The 18,106-nt window shown below is 42.1% G+C and overlaps 1 protein-coding gene across 17 annotated transcripts in view; it reads right to left on the reverse strand.

Moving 5' to 3' along the window:
* Nucleotides 1–18,106, reverse strand: part of MTSS1 (MTSS I-BAR domain containing 1) — a 117,493-nt gene that overhangs the window by 94,069 nt on the left and 5,318 nt on the right. For all 17 annotated transcript variants that reach the window (XM_052704821.1, XM_052704828.1, XM_052704823.1 and 14 more), the window contains exons 2-3: nucleotides 7,729–7,790; nucleotides 5,140–5,213 (exon numbers count right to left, since the gene is read on the reverse strand). In XM_052704821.1, coding sequence (XP_052560781.1) covers nucleotides 5,140–5,213; nucleotides 7,729–7,790 — 136 coding nt within the window. The remainder of the gene's footprint in view (nucleotides 1–5,139; nucleotides 5,214–7,728; nucleotides 7,791–18,106) is intronic.

The following is an 18,106-nucleotide window of genomic DNA, read 5'->3' on the forward strand; positions in this document are numbered from 1 at the left end:
CCCAGCTTTCTTTTTACTCTCAATTTATGCAGAGAACACCCTCAAGCTCCCCAGTATGCCAAGGGCATATAAAGACATTTGCAAAACGCTGTAGGCACTTTAAGTCCACTGCTGTAGACAATGGTAAGTGCTTTCTACTCCTGTGCCCAGGCTCAATTTCTCAAAGAAAATAAAGAACTAAGCAAGCCACCTTTCCACAGGGTGCCTAACCATACGTGACACTAAGCACACATCCCGGGAGTCACACTGTGCCTTGTTTGCAGTGAGTGAGCTGTCAGTTCAGAAAGCCTAAGAACATCTATTTGGAAGATACAGATGCTAATTCCAGCACTGCAACAACTTTTGCAGCCTGTCACCATGGAAAAACACTTCAATATATAGTTATCCTGGCCAAGATGACAATGAAACATCCAGAATAAGGACTATCTAAAGGTGTGTTCACACGACACTTGAAGCAACACGTGCAGAATCTGCCCATGAATACAAATCTGCACCAAAGGCACTATATTAAGCAGCTTTATTATAGATGTAAGGCAGTCAATGCTCACTGCAGTACAAGAGCTACCTGCTCACTGCATTACAAGTTACCCGAGGCAGATGTTTACAGATATTAATCATATTTAATTTTATGAGTAAAAGCATTAAAGCATATTTACATTTCTGAGCACTGATAAAGTTTAATGCGGCCTCAAAAAAGCAAGGCAGACTAATGCAGAACTTCATCTAGGCCAAAATATCCTTTTCCTCTAAAAGAGAAACACTAAAAGGGCTCTGATGTTTGTGTTACCCTGTCACTGCCATCACCATGAAGGCTCCAGCCCACTTCCACTTCCAGCTTTACAGCTGGTTGGCCATCCAAGTTCTTCCCTCCTCAACCTCAAATACACCCTTCCCACCAGGTACCCTCAATCAGAATTTCCTACCCCTGTTTCCAGTAGCTCTGTATAACACTGAAGTCCTCTCCGCCAGTGGTAAAGTGAAAGAGATGAAAAATACAAATAGTACCTACCTATTCATAGGTAGTATTGCCAACGTTACCAAAGGCAAGGAAAGCATACCTTTAGTAGCACTTGTGAAGTTGAAATGAGGCAACTTCAAATAGCATTGCAATTCATGGAATCCAGCTGGCCACACAAAGCCATGTGATACACTGAAATGTATCTTAAAATGCTTTAACTAATCTGCTTCTATCAAACATACCTATGTATATGTAAAGCCCTTTATAATGAATGAAAAATAACAATCCCACAAGAGTGGATATCAGCTGCCTCATTAACCATCTCCCTTTGAAGATCAATTTTAAGCTTCCGGGTAAATCAAAGCTTTTAGATCATCTTTCCATAAATTTTAATTTACACCTGTGAAGATGCAGATAGGCAAGATTGTTTTTTTCCATGGAAGCCGCTGATGGTGCATTAAGTAGATACTGAAGAAGCGTGCACGTCTTCACACAACTTCTGTCATAACAAGGAGGATAGTTATTCTTACCTACTTCAAGTTCCTGAATACTAGTACTTATCCACAAAGAACATTCAAACGCAGCACAAGCAGAAAAATACTAGCATACATAAAGCAAAGCAGTTTACACACCTCCTTTTAAATACTGTTCAAAACCAAGTTACAATTTGTTTATATGTGGCATTGGGGATGCGCAGTTCTTGCTTCACAAAACAGTTTTTAATATGCAAAGTATCAGGTAAACAGCTCTTAAATGAAATCAGATTTAAATCTTTCATGCTTCGGTGAGAAATGATGCACACAGAACATTCAGAATTTTGGATACTGAAAGACAAATATTTTTTGTCTTTCAAAAAAAAGAAAATATTTTGGATATTGTCACGCCAGGTAACAAAAAAAAAAACAAAACAACAACGGACTTTAGATCATTACAGGAACTGAACACAACACTGAAAGCAAACTTGACTGATGTTCAAAGGTAGACCAAAGCATTTATTTAACTTCCGTGAGTTTCCAAGTCTGGGATTTAAAACCATTTCCAATTTTCACGGACTACTAACACAGTTCAGTTTTCTTTCTTAACAGTATTCTCTCTAGTAATTACAGAGAAAAATAGTATCAGATCCCACTACAAACCAACAAGCTCTACCTGGCTCTATGTCAGACACAGTCTGGACTGCAAAATATCTAGATCTTACAAAAACTCAAGATTGAAACATATGTAGTTTCATTTTCCCACCTCAAAAGCTACAATGTGAGGAAAATACAGAAAGTAGAGCTGGCTCATCCAACTATTAGTTTAACCATGCCAGATGTGGCCCAGAGCCACATCCAGCCAGGCCATGAATGCCTCCAGGGATGGGCATCCACAACCTCCTTGAGGAACCTATTCCAGGCAACCTGTTCTGTCACCATCCCGTGTGTGAAAAATCTCCTCCTAATATCTAACCTAAACCTCGCCTGTCTCATTTTAAAACCATTCCCCCTTGTCCTATCACTACCCACCCTCGTAACCAGCCATTCTCTCTCCTGTTTATACACTCCTTTCAAATACTGAAGGGCCACAATGAGGTCTCCCCAGAGACCTTCTCTTTTCCAAGCTAAAGGTGCACTAAAAATGGAAAAGCCAGCATTTGGGAAAAGTAATTATGCTACATGAGGTAAAGAAAGGTATCAGCCAGAACAAGGATTGGAATTGGTGGAAACAAGCTCTTTAACTTGAACTTTCCATAAAACCATAGGCAAACACAAGCAAAATGCAGAACCTAGCTTTACAACACTTTGGGCACTCAACAAAGCACTAACACCACCCAATCCCTCAGAACAGGCATTTTTTTCACATTTTTTTTTCACATTTTCACATTTTTGTACAAAATTCTCCACAGAAGCATCAGTCCATGCTTTGACAAGCTGTCCTGAGAATTCAAAATACACCAACTCTCAGCACCCTCGTCATGGGGTGTGCCAGACATCTCACCTCTCCTCTGCCCTCATGGTTTATCTTTAACATCCATGGATGGATTTAAGAAGAGGATGCACCTATGCACAGGAGCAGAAAAGTTGAAGATTAACATTGCTGACATTGGGTAACCTCTTAACTGAGGACTCTCCAAATGGCTTCGTGCATAGCCATGCATTCAATCAGAAAACAAAATATAATGTTTTACAAATTGGAGAAGCAACAGGCAAAATTTAACAAAGAACTGTTCTAAGATAGAAAACTTATCAAAGGGAACTGGGAGCATTAGAGAAGAAGAACACTAAGTTTCTTTGCTTTTGCTTTCTGAAAGTGTTTTTATACTAACTGCAACATACATGTTTTAATGACAGTTTGCTCTAGTAAGCCATGGAGAGTTTTATCACCATGTTCAATGCAAGATATTTTCCCTGCCCCAGCAAGCTGAGGGGGGCAAGGGGGAGGAGTTGTATTTTCTACAGGACCAGCATGAAATTTCAGAGATGCTCCAAGGCAATAGACTAGTTATGTGTAAATACTCAAACAGGCGTGAGTGAAAGTTGAGTTGGGAGAAAAATCAGAACCAACTCTAGCTTGGAATTTTGATTCTTTGCCCAGAACATCACTTTCCAAAAATAAAAACAAAATTCCCTTCTATCCTTTCAGTCAGGAGAACAGAAAGACAGAACAGAGGAACTACACAAAGTTGGCAGGCCTGGATTCACAGAGCTCCTTTTGTGAAGGATGTGTTCTAAGAGATAAGAGACAAGACATGATGCTTGCTGGACACAGTCCAAGTAACATAGCAGAAAGTGCAAAATACCCTTCAATATCCACACAAGCCATTTTTGTCAGAGAATAGGAGAGTTTCATTCGTTCTGTATCTGAATGAGGTTCTGTAAGTCTGTCAGCACAGCCAGAAGACAACACAAAGTCTCAAGGATTTTGGTAGAACTAACTTTGATTTCCTTTTGGGAGACAGAGGGAAAAGAAATAGAAAAGAACAAGTTCAAAGCGAAGACATTTTAGAAATCCAGCTTGAGGGCTGCCCTAGGTTCCATCCTTAGTTTACTTCACTTTCTGAAAAGTTGATTATTTTACTTGAGTAATGATGCACAATTTATAGAAAGCATGCACAGAGTGAAGGAACTGCAAATCAGAATGTAAATATTAGCTTTAAAAAGGAAAAAACATTGTTCCCTGTTGTCACTCTGTGGCTTGATATGTGCTCTAGCAGCTGCTGCTGGTCCTCTTAGCCAGAAATGGCAGGGGGGAAATGCAAGTCTGGCTAAGCTTGCACACTGCTGACAAAAATGCAAACTCCTCACATTAGCAATACTGCTTTATTTCTATACAAGTCAAACACCAAGGACATACTAGGACTTAAAAAAAAAAAAAAAAAAAAAAAAAAAAAAAATTACCAAGCCTCTAAGGTTAGAGAGGACCAAAAGCCATTCACTTCGCAGCAATAATCCAATTCAGAACTGCTCTTCAGTGACAAAGCTTGGGACACAGTGACCATGGGGACTGCCTTGCCCCTGCATGGACATCTGCACATGCTGCCTTGGTCACTGGGCATCCAACATCACAGAGAAGCAGTTTGTTTTCTTCCAACTCAGCAGCCTGGAAAGATTGCCAGCTGTAGTGTTTTGGCCTGCCTTGTAACCAACGGCTTACACTGTTAGCAGAGAAGCCCACAGTGAAGGAGGGCTTCTGCTTTTGGTCAGTAATGTCAGATGTCAAGAAGGACAAGGGAAGACTTGCCTTAAAATCCAAGTACAAGCTACCATCATTGTTATACACAGACCTCAAAGGCCACAGCATCAGCTGTTCAGCTCTAGCATCAGCAACCCTACATTCAGCTATAGCAGATGAATACCAAGTCTCACAGCTTTTATTTTTACTTAAGGTACAGAAGCATCAGTGAATACAGATTTCAGTAAATCTTGCTTTCTAAAATATTATTCATCAACATATAATTCAAATGGTAATTAGCAGCGTTCACATGATTGATGACACATTTAAATTACAGGTTTCCAGCTCTTTTTTTTTTCGGTAAAGAAATGGCAACTTCCTTTTTCACGTCGCGTTTTCAAAGTGCAAGACCGAACAACAGATGTCTCACAGATCTGCTTGTCCATGTAATAAGTTAGACTCTTCTATTACAACAAATGGTATAAACCACGCAGCATTCTGTTAAACTCAATATTGACACATCTGCTTACCACGTGTATTAGTAGCCATGTCAGCCACTTTCTGAAAGGCGTCCAAAAAGGCAGCAGCTGCTACTACTGTAGTCCTGAAATGCATACAGATAACAAAACATTAGCACTGTCTCATTGCTGCCTATTTAATTATTGCCAAAAACACTTAGGCTTATAAAGAACGTCACTGAGAACTTGCAGAGGCCACAAAAATATTCTCTTTTATATGTGATTTTAGCCTTTTCCCTTGCTCCTTTCTTAATCACTTCCTTGCTTTGTGTCAGCACTATGGACTTGGAGGCAGTCAGGCTAATTCTGTGCTGTGAATTGTGCAGGACAGGTGCTGTTTCAAAAGAGCACAGCCATCCCCCTTCAAGCTGATTTCCTCTGATGAACTAATATTAAGCAGTCAAACATGAAAAACAAATCTAACATGCATTATAATGAACCCATTAGTGTACAAATTACAGCCACTGCTATTTCTAGGGTACATGTGTATTTTGAGAATAAGTATTCAGGACCTTGTTTTTATCCAGGATCCTGGCCAGACACTCTCCTGAATTTTTCAATTGAGTATGAGCATTTCTTGAAACAGAAAATAATAACCTCCTAGAAACCATGCAGGTTTGGATTTCTTGGGTAAAAGGAAAAGCAGTGGTGGGAGGGGAAGGAATTCTCCCCTTTGAAAAGGAAGATTTTCTGATGCAGTGCTCCGGGAAGAGTGAGCAGGGTGCTGGACCCTTTCCTGAGAGGGATGGGACCTCTCAGCTCACCCCAGCTCCCTCTGAGTGTGAAAAACACACACAGACCTACTCCTGCTCAAGTGGACGGCAACAGCGAATGCCAGTTACAGATTTCCAGGTGATTTTGCTCTGCCTCAGACTGCTTTCACATTTGTGATCATTTACATTCTGGTTGATCCAATTTAAACAAAACTGTTCTGTACCTTCAAATAATAAAAATAAAAATAAAAATAAAAATAAATAAAAGAACTCACCCCCCCCCCCAAAAAAAACCACAAACAAAAAAATAAAAACCCCATAGGAGAACAGCAGGAAAGCTGATCCACAGTCAAAAAGGCCAGAGAACTCCATAATTAGGGCAGATTTTATGCAAGCCTCGCTCCAAATATGCTCAAAATACCAAGGACATAACTGGCAGCATAGCGAATGGCCTACTGAGAGCACAAAAGATCTGATCTCAAATAACAGGCTTGAGCGGTCCAACCACATGCATAAGGACTCGCCATGTGCCCGAGAGATAAAAGGGCACACACAAAAAAACCCCAACTGGACAGCACTCCACTAAGCTACTAATATTTAGCTGTGGAAAAAGATAACCTTTCCTGGGATTTTTCTCGGCAATGTTTGTGTTCTTAGTCCTCCAAACTCACAGATCATGTTGTTACCCATGTACTGTCTTGTTAATTATTAATTATATTGCTAATAACAAAGTTCCATTTCTTCGCCAACAAGATCCAGGCAGAGCTGGCTCAGCTCAGGTGACATCTGCTCTCCTCTATGAGAGCACAGAGAAATGAACCAAACGCTGACATTTGCTGGAAACGAACATCAAATCCTCAAACACAGGCTTTCAAGCTGCCTGCCTGCATGCTCCTCAGCTAGAGAAGTACTACACTGAATGCACCACAATGGGACTGGGAAATACGACTAATTCTCATGCCTTCCAGAAGCTTTGTGTTTGAAGAGTATAAAGAGAGAAAAAAGTCATCCATTCCTCTTTTACCACTTCCCCTACTTCTTTCACAGTCTCTTAATGTGATGCAATTGCTAGAAAAGGAAAAACCACATATAAGTGTGATGTTTTAGGTACAGCAAGGGAGAACAGCAATTTCCAGTCGTTTAGGGCAAATGGGTCTAAACAGCAGCTTCTTGAGGAATGGTTCACAATGCAGAACCATAAAATATACTGCCAGTAACCAAATCTATGACCTCTGCTGATGCTGTGAAAACACACTGATGCTTCGGGGAGTGTAGAAGAAATTGCGCCTTAAGAAGAAACTGAGTTTGGATTTGTATTAGCAGAAGTAGACTTTACAAGAGAATGAATTCTAGAGATAACAGAATTGGTCTGAGTGTGATACACATGGCACTTATTAACACAAATCTGCAGAAAGTAATCTTGAATGCTACTCGCAAAGTATATGGCAATAAAGTAAGTTTTAATAACCACTGCAGAAAGGTCCAGCACAGGAATTCCCTTGGCTTTTAAAGCAGAAGAAGAGTGCTGTTAAGACTCCTCAACTTTTTGAGCCTTCTTCTGATATAAACCTTCCAAATTCTACATACATAAAAATGACAAGATAAGTCTAATTCCATATCAGCCCATTCACTGAACAATACATTATCAAGTTTCCCATCAGAAGCCATGAAATTTATTTTTACATTTGTTATGGACTGTTGGTGATAGGTATGTATTTGCCTAAATACACCACAACAGCAGCACTAGTGTGAGGCAATTACAAACACGGATGTTGACTAGGAAATATGTACAATTTTATGGTGACTTGCTTAGAAAATTACCCTGGCAGAAGCTGTATTTAATCTTTACATTCATACACACAAGTAATTGTAGGAGATCTTGACTTACCGAAGCTGAGACTGCAATTTCCCAGCTTTATTTATAAAATCTTCCCACACTGGGTAACTTCCCTGCAGAAAGGGAAAAAGAAAAGAAAATACAATAATGAATACTTAGTTTGAACGTTATGTTTTTGATACTGCGGATTTCAAGTTCAACTGAAAGTAGAAGCTGCAACGATAACTTTATTGAATCTTTATTCTCTAACAACAAAATATATTTTCCCAGTAAGTGGTCTCTCACAGATAGCATGTAGCTACATGACAAGGGGAAATGTTTTTAAACTGGATGAGGGTAGCTGTAGACTAGATAGCAGGATATTACTGTGAGGGTGGTGAGACACTGGAGCAGGTTGTCTAGTGAAGCTGTGGACGTCCCCTCCCTGGAAGCACTCAAGGCCAGGCTGGATGGGGCTATGAGCAACCTGGTCTAGAGAGAGGTATCCCTGCCTGTAGCAGGGGGTTGGAACTAGATGATCTTAAAGGTCCCTTCCAACCCAAACCATTCTATGATTCTATGGCACTCCATCTGGCTGTGAATTCAGATGAAACACCAGGTCCTGGGAGGAGGCTTGATAGACATGCCAAGCAGAAACATTGGGGGAGGAAATGGGATTTCAACTGAAGAAACTCCTCACTTTATATGAAAACAGTGAAGACAAATCTATGAGAAGTGGGGTGCTAGGACACTGCAACAACACGTACTCCCAAAACTAAGAACAGAATTCCAGTTGCATTTTTCTACGTATGGACTCCCTGCACAATTCCCAGTTTCCCGCTCTCTTATTGCAAACTATTTTATCTTTTAATTAAGGTCTAAGTTGCCCAAGAGACCGCCTTAAACTGGCTCAAAGTAACACAAAACACAGAGTGGCCCGAAATCATTCTCAACAGCTGCAGCATTTCCTACGAAATGGCCCCAATGACCTCAGAGCTGCCTTCTCCCCCGATGCTGGTAAAGCAGCACACCATTGAGCAACTATATGCAAAGTTTTTAAGTTTAATTCCTCTTGGAGTTTCCTGTGAGCTTCTCTCCTATTTTTTTAAAGTATGGTAGGAGTCCACATTAAGATCTGCAACACCAAGTGTTGTTACAAGTTAAAAAAAGAAGTGCTGATTTTTATGGTAATGGTTATGGTATGGTATCTTTTTTAGACCAAACTAATGTTAATTTGCTCCCTGCAGAAGAAGTGCAAATTTTCTGTTAAAAGCAAAACCAGTGGCAGAAAGAAACCTCAAAACGTCCCCTGGATTGGTGTCTAGTGAGAAAAAAAATAAAAATAAAAATCCATGTTTCCTTTACTAAAGATGTAAGCAGAGCACCAATGCAATAAAGCCCAGGTAAGGCAGCTTCTCAAGGTCAACATTACCACAGCTCTGACTGGAAGAGACTGCAAGTAAGCGCCATTGCTTGTAATAAACTCAATCCAAGCTTTTTCTTGCTCTACCACAGAAGGCCACATCTCATCTTTGGGGCAAAGACAATCCCTTCCCAAAAGCAGCCAACCCAGTTCAAGCTCCTCAGTGCACCCTGGACAGCTCCCAGATATTCACATACCACTGCCAAAACAACTAGAATTAAACTAAGGGTTAAAACCAAAGTCTTCCCATGAACAATGGCCTTTGTTCATCAGTCACAATTTAACATTCTCTACTGATTATATTTTAAAAATGAGATGCCTTTGCATAGATGTGGTGCATGCATCTCCCATACAGACACTGCACAGCGAAGCTCAGCCAGCAGAGGGGCTTGGCAGCGCCACAACAGACCCTCCCATAAGTGTCTCAGGTACTAAGCTGCTACTCTCAATATTCTTCACTAAGCACTGTGTTTGCTTTCTTTTTTGGTGTTTTTTTTTTTTGTGTGTGCATTTTTTTTTCCTGTGAGCAATGTACACCAGGTGGTCATAAAACCTCATTATACCTACACACGACAGAGCCAGTGGGAAAGGGAGAAAGCAAGAAAGAAGACACCCATTATCAGGGTGGGAAAAACTAGAATAAAAGCTTTGTGCTGTGCAAAAATTGCCAGGCATTTAAAAATGAAACCCACTTATTTGAGGGGAAAAAAAAAAATCGATTTCCTTAAACCTATTAGTTTTGCTGAAATCCTCTGCACTGAACGCCATCTCTCTCTGCAGTAGCTGCATTTTGGAGCTTGCCCGCATGCCATATATGCATTATGCATGGGGACACCAGGAGCCTTGAAAGCCCTGACAATTAGCAGCAGGGCCCAGGGCTTTACTGGATTCTTGAGTAAAACGCAAGCTGACAAACAGAGGATACCAAAGCAGCCTGATTATGTTTCCATCTCGATGATGTATTATCCTGCTAACTGTGCCTAATGGCAGGCAGGAGATTGACACCAACCTGACGCTGTGGGGAAGCTTAAAACAGTCCTATCAAAACACAGCTCAGGAAGAAAACACCTTTATTTCCTTTTTTTTTTTTTTTCTTTTTTTTCAGGCTGGCCACAAAGAAAGCAATGCCAGAACATTCACTAAGCATTTCCATAGGTATTTATTCTTTGTCTCTAAAAGTGATTTTTTCTCTAAATCACAACTACTTAATTAAGCTTTAACAACCCACTTACATCAGTTGCTAAATTGGTTTGGTTAAAAATATACATTATGTATGTTATTGCAATGTAATCTCTTCACCTAGGCACTCCTACACTGGTGCAAGAGCACCTTGCCTTATTTTGGGCAGAAGAAAACAGCAGTGCATTTTGTTTGTGCTCCAACAGAATTTGTTATTTGCTTTTCCCTTCTGCAGCTGAATCAGCACATTCATCTCTCAGTAACGTGTAACTCAAACACTGCACACAAATCCTATTGTCCTGCTCAGAAAGCACCTCCACCACCACACCCACACTGAACCCAAACCCTTCTGATCCCAGCTAAGGCCATAGCACATGACACCTTGCCACTTTGCCAGTTCTAATATGGGGGGTTTTACCCCACCTCCAGCACCTGGGGAGCAATGCTTGCTGGGCCAAACCAACAACACAGTAGTTCAGTAATTTTTTGAAGCACATGCAGGCTCTGGTACCCTAAGAGCAGCTCCTTCTCCACAATCTCTCCATGTGCTTCCTCCGTTCCATCCTCGTTTGGAATTACAGCTCTTGCTGTCATCAAAGTGCCCATCAGGAGAAATACAGTAGCAGCAGAAACCACATACCAAATAGCCATGAAACTTAATCCTCAATTCAACACGCATTACTTTCTCAATTTAAACACCAAGAAGCAATAGGAAGAATTCACTGTCTATTAAGTTCTTTTTTACTGTAAAGCCAATTCTGGAAGAGTATTAAAACAGTACTTTTAAATGCTGTGTTTCCCTAAGCTCCTCCTACAATTTCCGATTTCAAATGGTCAATAAAGGAAATCAATTTTCCCCCTTTAACATCAGGCTCAGGTGCTGGCAGTACCCGTAAGAGCAGCGGGATGCCTTTCCTCATAGCCCTCCTCAGAGAAACTCGTCAGAAGAGCTGTAAGCATCTGGGTCACAAATCCTCGTTTTAGCTCCTCACAGGTTAAAATAGAAATCTGTTACAATCCAGGTTCGTTTAAATGATCTTGAAAACCATTAATGGCTTGATTCAGGGCCTATCTCCCCTCAAAAGCACTTATGCCTAATTGTTTTTTCTTCTTCAGCTGTCTCAGATCCAACATTCCTGCACCGTAATGCTTTTGTCCAAGGCATGAAAGCCCCCCAAGCCCCTGCACACACCTTAGCTTCAGCTTGAGGCTGCCACTGGTAAGCCATAACATCCCATTATCGCATCTTATTGCTTAATGAGTCGGTTTACAAGTGATTAGTCACCTGATGCCAGGGTCCAGCCACGCTCCAGCTGATCTCCACCAGACAGGGCACTGCCCTTCTGCCTCCAGGCTGACAAGTAAGATGGTGCCCCACGCCTGTCACCTACTTTGCTAGTTCCCAATTAGGGACGTGGAATAGCTTTCCCTTAGGGATGTGCACAACTAGTATTGAGAGGTTCCAGGCTAAGGTGGAAAGCACCTGCAACACCCCGACATTCCGGGCTCCAACAGCCTCACTGCACTGAGCCCAGCAGCTAGGCTTGTAGCACCTCAGGGAAAACAGATTTCAGCAAGGGCACAGCTGGCACAGGGCAAGGAGGAGGCTCCAGGCAATAGAAAAGCAGCAGAGGGTTCCCAGGTGCTGCAGAGCCCATCTCCATCTTACAGCATGGGGAGGGCCAGGCCACAGCAGCAGGGCATTTCCTGAAGGAGCTGCAGCCACGGGTGTTCCTGAAGGGGTTGTGGAGGGTAAGTGGGCAGAAGGTGTTTGAATTTTTCCCCGTTCTTTCTCACCATTCAAACCTATTTTAGTTGGTGACAGATTTAATCTTCCCAGTTGAACACGTATTGCCTGACAGAATTCAGAAGTGCTTTCCTCATCTTTATCTCAACTCATGAGCATTTCCCCCCTTCTGTTGAGGAGGAGCAGGAGTGGGTGAGCATCCAGTAGCTGGCCAGGGTCCATTACTCCACACCACGGAAGGGCATAGAGGATCTGTAAAGGCCCCTCCCAACCCAGAACATTTTATCACGTCCTACTGAGGTGCACTTATATCCCGGACAGATGAAGAAGCTTGTGTTTTTTGAGGGGAGCAGGGAACCCCCAGCACAGCCACCTTAGACAAACACATTTCTACAAGACCTTTACTACAGTTTTTCCCTTCCTTTCAAGCCAGCAGTCCTCCAATAGGAGAATTCCAGAGGAGAAGATCAAGGATTTTTTTATACAGCTTGCAGCATGGGATCCAGCTTTTCTGCAATTGTTATCGATTGCATCTAATGACAAGTACAAGAATCCAGATTGTTTTTTTTTAAGATTACAACTTGATTATCAGCAGTCTTGACAGTAAAAATCCATTCTGTCACACCTTTTGCCAGCAAGTTACAATGCTTCTCCTTTTCTCCACGAGGTGAAAAGACATTTCCTTTAATAATTTATTTCCAGGCACTCCAGATCCCAAAGACAAGATGCACCTCGTCTTTCAAAAAGCCCTTGACTGTGTTCTTTTAACAGCTTTCATTTATCAGAAAGGCTTTTCAACCGTATTATCAGCTCTTGCTGGGATGCTGACTACAAAGGCAACAGAAACAGTTCGGTATCTTGTTCACAGCAACAACTCATCTCAACTTTCAGGGTGCGGGGAGAGAGACAGAGCTGTTCTACAGTATGGCAAATTGAGAATCTAATTTTGGTTGTTCCAGCTAAAAAGGTAGGAGAGAAAGGGAACTGCCGGCAAATGCCCTGGTTTCATCTCACAGGTTATCAAAGCAAGAGCTGTGTGCCTTCCAGAAGAGTACAGAATGACTCTCTGCAGACTTCAATAAGGAGGACAAAAAAGCACTGCTCAAGCTACAGGAGTTAGGCCTTCTCCACCTCAGTATAATCATTCAGCCACAACCTGCTGAGAGGCTGAGTCCCAAACACACAATGCTGTTACCCAGCTTCACACCCCAGTAACACATCCAAATGCCACATGTCTACCTATGGAACAAAATCTGTAACTTTGCTGTTGCACCAGACCTCCCAACCTCCAAAGAAACGATGCCTAGAGCGAGGGATTTATTATATGGTTTTATCAGATATCAGAATTACAAGGATTACTACAAATGTTTCATGTCTGTGTAATTCACTACACTACCTTCAAGTAGCAGAGAAACTTTACTGTGCTAGATAGCATGCAGTCACAGATATTACATTAAAAAAGTGGCCTGCATAATTAAGCATGGTTTGCACACAGAACCTGTCATTTTTCCAGGGATCCTTCAACACGAAAAACAGGAAAAACTAGAGAGGAAAGGTGCAGGAAAACAATGACAATCTGAAAAAAGGTTTCCAGCCACATATGTCTCAGCATGTAGAAAGATGCAGTGGCTGACAATCAGCTTCCCCATTCAGCTAACATCTGGCACTATAAGTTTTTCCTCTCTTCTTAAAGAATTAATAGTCATCCATGGAAGAAGCAGCTTGGCCAGGCACAAGTGCAAAGGTTACAGAGCACTACCCAGTGCTACCACATTTCTTTGCACAGCTCACACATTCAGCCAGACAGAAAAGACTGCACAGTCCCTTAATAAGCTACCAAATGACTTGCAAGACACAGGTGAGATGAGACTTAACATCACCTTACATTAAGTTTCTAATGACTCTTCCCTATCCAAAAAATTTCTTCTTGCAGGCTTTTCCTCTTTTTAGGTCAAAAAATAAGCAATTCAAGAAGCTTATGAAGCTTTTTAAACTACGTCTGTTTTCCAACCATTCACCAAAACAGTCTCAATCTTCCAACAAAGTGAAACCTGAATTTTGCTGGTGAGAATGATTTCGTTCTTTACAAGTAACCGTAAAGAACGATGCAGTGGTGCACACACCCATACCAAAAGTACTTTTCTTTCATTTATCTCATTTCAGATACACCTCAAAACCAGATACACATTCAAAACCAGAACTGAGCCAGCAAAGCCCCAGTACTGATTTCAAGAGCAGCCCACTGCCTGATGATGTCCACTGGCTGTTTTCCAGTGGGGAAGGCCAAAACGAACCAGTCGTACTTGCAGCAGAGATGCTCTTGGTTGGTCAGTTCCTCCAACCTCCAGTGAAACGGGCAACTCTGGAAGGGCGTGGAGCTTCTATTCACAGGAACTCTTTACGAAAGAGCGACAAACTCGTGCAGAGGAAAACAGAGTGCTCCAATAATGCAAGAAAAGGGGCTGCATGTCTAGGAAGTCCCTTTTGTCTTTCTAAGCTAAAGACATTGCCACGCATAGGGGAACTTCTAGCAGCAAGGGGAGCTCTTGATGTGTGCAGAGTGCTTGCTGGGCCAGGAATGGAATGTCAGCAACAGCAGATGGCATGAATTTCACAGATTTCATAATGCAAGCCAAACATGTGCGTTACTGACTGGAGGAAGGGAGGATACAGGTACAAACGTGGTGTCTGAGAGGTTATAGCACATGCAAGTGAAAGTAAAAGCATGTCAAAGATCAGATTACAATGTCATTTAACCTGTAACTACCCTCCAGGAACTGAAAGCAGAGGCAATTAAAATAAAAGTCTTGTCTCCATTTCCATTATCTCTGCCCCTTGTTCAGGGAATGGGCAGGGGCTGGAAATGAGTTTTCCAGGGTGCTCAGTATGATGGATATGCCAATCTCTACAATGCCACAACACCGAAGATTATGCAACAATACAGTATTGAAGAAATCTCACATGGTATTAAAAAAACTGCCTACTAAAGATTTCTTCTATCTATCATGGAGCCGTTTATTCAATGTTTTCACAACTGTTTGGTTTTTAGTCAAACACAGCATCAGAACACTGAGTAAAAGATACTCTAGGATAAGGGTCATGGTGCTGTACCTCAATAAAGTCAACACAAAAAAAACAATCAAGAAACTCCAGAAGAGGACATGCGCCTCACTGGTTCAGTGCCATCAGTGATTTCTACATTCCCCAAACGACCTGAAATTTCTGAAGAATTACGAGTTCTCTCAGCACTGAAGCATGGAACCACTTAGCAAGAACAGAGACACTGAGTAGATCTCATCATTTAAAGACAGAGGGAACTCAAGTCAGGTATGACTATTACTGGAGCTCTAGAGACTTTAGTTTGTATTATGACAAAACCTGCACCCCAATAGCCCGTATTTGAAAGGACACCATTGCCCATGGTTTGACTTTGGTGTGGAGCACTATGAGGAGTCCTCCAAACTCATCCTCCCCAACCACAACATCACATCCTGGCTAGCCTCTTGTGTGCCTCCTCACTATGTCTATAAGGACCACAACAAATCCAGGCCGTCTGCAGCCCACTTGCACAATTTGTAAGACGAAGACACCCAGCTCCAAAGCAAACACATCAGAGTTTAAATCCAAGTTAGAATTGGTAATTAGCAAATAAAAAAGCTATGCTCACACTGTTAGAAAATATATCATACATAAACATATGGTCTCTCCCTCTCTAAACACAGAAGTATTCACAAGAATAGGGAAAAAACAACCAACCAGCCACAGCTTCTAGAGGAGAACCTTTTATCCCATGCTGCATTAAAAGAGCTAGACATTAAGTAGTCTTCCAGAGGAAGCATTTAGTTCCACACTCTTCCCTACAGGTCTAAGCAAGTTTGCAAGCCTGAATAGCAGATCTCTCCTCAGAGACTCATCAATACTGCCTTTCATCCACTGAATCATTAAGCGGCCACTGTGCATACTGGGCAGCTATTTTCTAAACCCACAATATTTCAGCTGCATCAAAACTGAGGTAATTAAAACATCAAGAGCCATTAATTCATTCAAGTTAATGCCTACACAGGACAGTCTCACAGCAGAGCCAACAGCCCTGTGCTGGTAACACCATCATGGATGGGCTTCATCACCTCATAGCAACTCCCCCATGAAGCAGGAGAAACCCTCATTTCTGAGCACTCATTGCTCAATCTCAGCACAACTGCTATCACACCAGCAATCAAAACAATCTCCAGGACCCAACAAACATCAGTACTCTGGCAACAGATACTGACACGCACCCGAACTAAGTGAACCTTTTTATACCACAAACTGGATTTCTCTAGGTACATGCTTGTTTTTAGCGTTGTGTACACCAACAGAACCAGCATTCACAGGTTTGTAAGAGTACTTCTTAAAAACATACAAGGTGATCTCTTAAATGCTGTTTGTACACCTATGTTCACTGACTAGAACTGCAAAAAACACAGAGCTCATGTTCACTAGACATCGCCAGATTCTTCACTCCCTATTTCTGTCACCCTGTGGGTAAGATGCCCCAGTCATACCTCTCCACTAAGAAACAGATAGCCCTTAATTTCAGTTACAGAAGAACTCAACTGGTGTTGAGAGTTGATCATTCATCGGTAGAAGTCATCTGTTCCGCCTGCAAACAGTGGGTTATCACAGGGGAAACGGCAGCAACGAAGATGAATGGTGTGTGGTGTGGATGTGCACAGCAATACGTGTTACACACGAGGAGCTTATAAAAACATCCCCTCATTAACTCAGTGCTCCACATGCACTCAATTTCTTGTTGTCCTAGGGGAAAGGAGCAGTAGTCACGGAACCTGCAGCCTCTCTCTAAAATGGAAGCCATTCTTTGGGAGCTAAGTCACACGCTTCCAGAGCACTTTGAAGATGCAAACTGCCATGGTCTAACCACAAGGCTACCAGACATTTTGTCTCCTGTCCTTGCAAACATCTCAGCAGTCAGGCTACCTCACAGCTCAGCAGGAAGAACTCAATTATCTTCCTTAAAGGTCAGCAGAGATAGCAGTGAATGGGGCAGCACTCAACACCTTACAGCACCAAGGCAGACATCATTTGGAGCTGGAAAACCAATACTTGAAGAGACAAAAGCCCCCTAGCACCCACCCACCTTCGTGTGCTCTGAAGCAGACCAACATCTTCAGCTACAGATCCTACCCTGCTCTCTGTCACTGAGCACTTTCTGCCCATCTTCAAGGTTACACATGCATAGACCATGAAACTCAAAGATGTACCTCAGAAGCTAATAAGCAGAATACGCTAATTACAGGTATGCAGAAACACTGCTAACTGCACCAACTTCTATATCTTGAAAAACACGTCACAAAAAAATGAAAGGAAGGTAGTGGCGTACTTTTTTTTTTTACAATACAACATGCACAAAACTGAGGAAGGAAGCAGCAAACTCTCCCAACTACCACCCTTGGTTAGGTATTAACCAGCATTGAGTCTGTAATTACAGACTTCTTGTCCTCCAACATTTGTTCAGCCAATTGTGATTCATGCAGCACCGCACAAGTCCTTCCTTCCACGCTTCCAGCACAGCAACCTCTATCGCACAGCCCTTGGCATGTAGCAGGTCCAAAAGTACTACTTCTGAAAGGCATTAAAAATCCTTGCCCTTGGTATGCCCCAGAACAAGCTCGCATTGGACACATTTATGCAGTGAACATTCAGCAGCTGTATGAATTGCTAGCATTCACAGAGGCATATGCAGACCAAGAATGTGTCCCTAGCAATAATAAATGTTTTGCAGGTATGTTCCAAGCTATGCCATGCTGTCTGAGCCCTAGCATTGAAGTGGCTGTGCAGCAGTGCCCTCCTGCATCAGCATTCTCTCAGCCAGCCCTCCACACCGCTGCCTCCCCCATAGAGATGTTTACAGAATGATGTTGCAGCTGCTTCAGAAAGGCGAGGAAGACAGTGGGGTAGGAAATCAGTGTGAATGGTAAAAAAATCAGATCGACAGCCTCAGGACAGTGTGCTGTGCTGGTGGAACCTCTAAGAACAAGAAAATGGGGAAAAAAAGCTGCATATGCAGCTGCACAGAGGGGAAATAAAACTCATGTCATGCT

Source organism: Tympanuchus pallidicinctus, unplaced genomic scaffold, assembly GCF_026119805.1.
Source record: "Tympanuchus pallidicinctus isolate F22 unplaced genomic scaffold, pur_lepc_1.0 scaffold5, whole genome shotgun sequence".
Classification (NCBI taxonomy): Eukaryota; Metazoa; Chordata; class Aves; order Galliformes; family Phasianidae; genus Tympanuchus; species Tympanuchus pallidicinctus.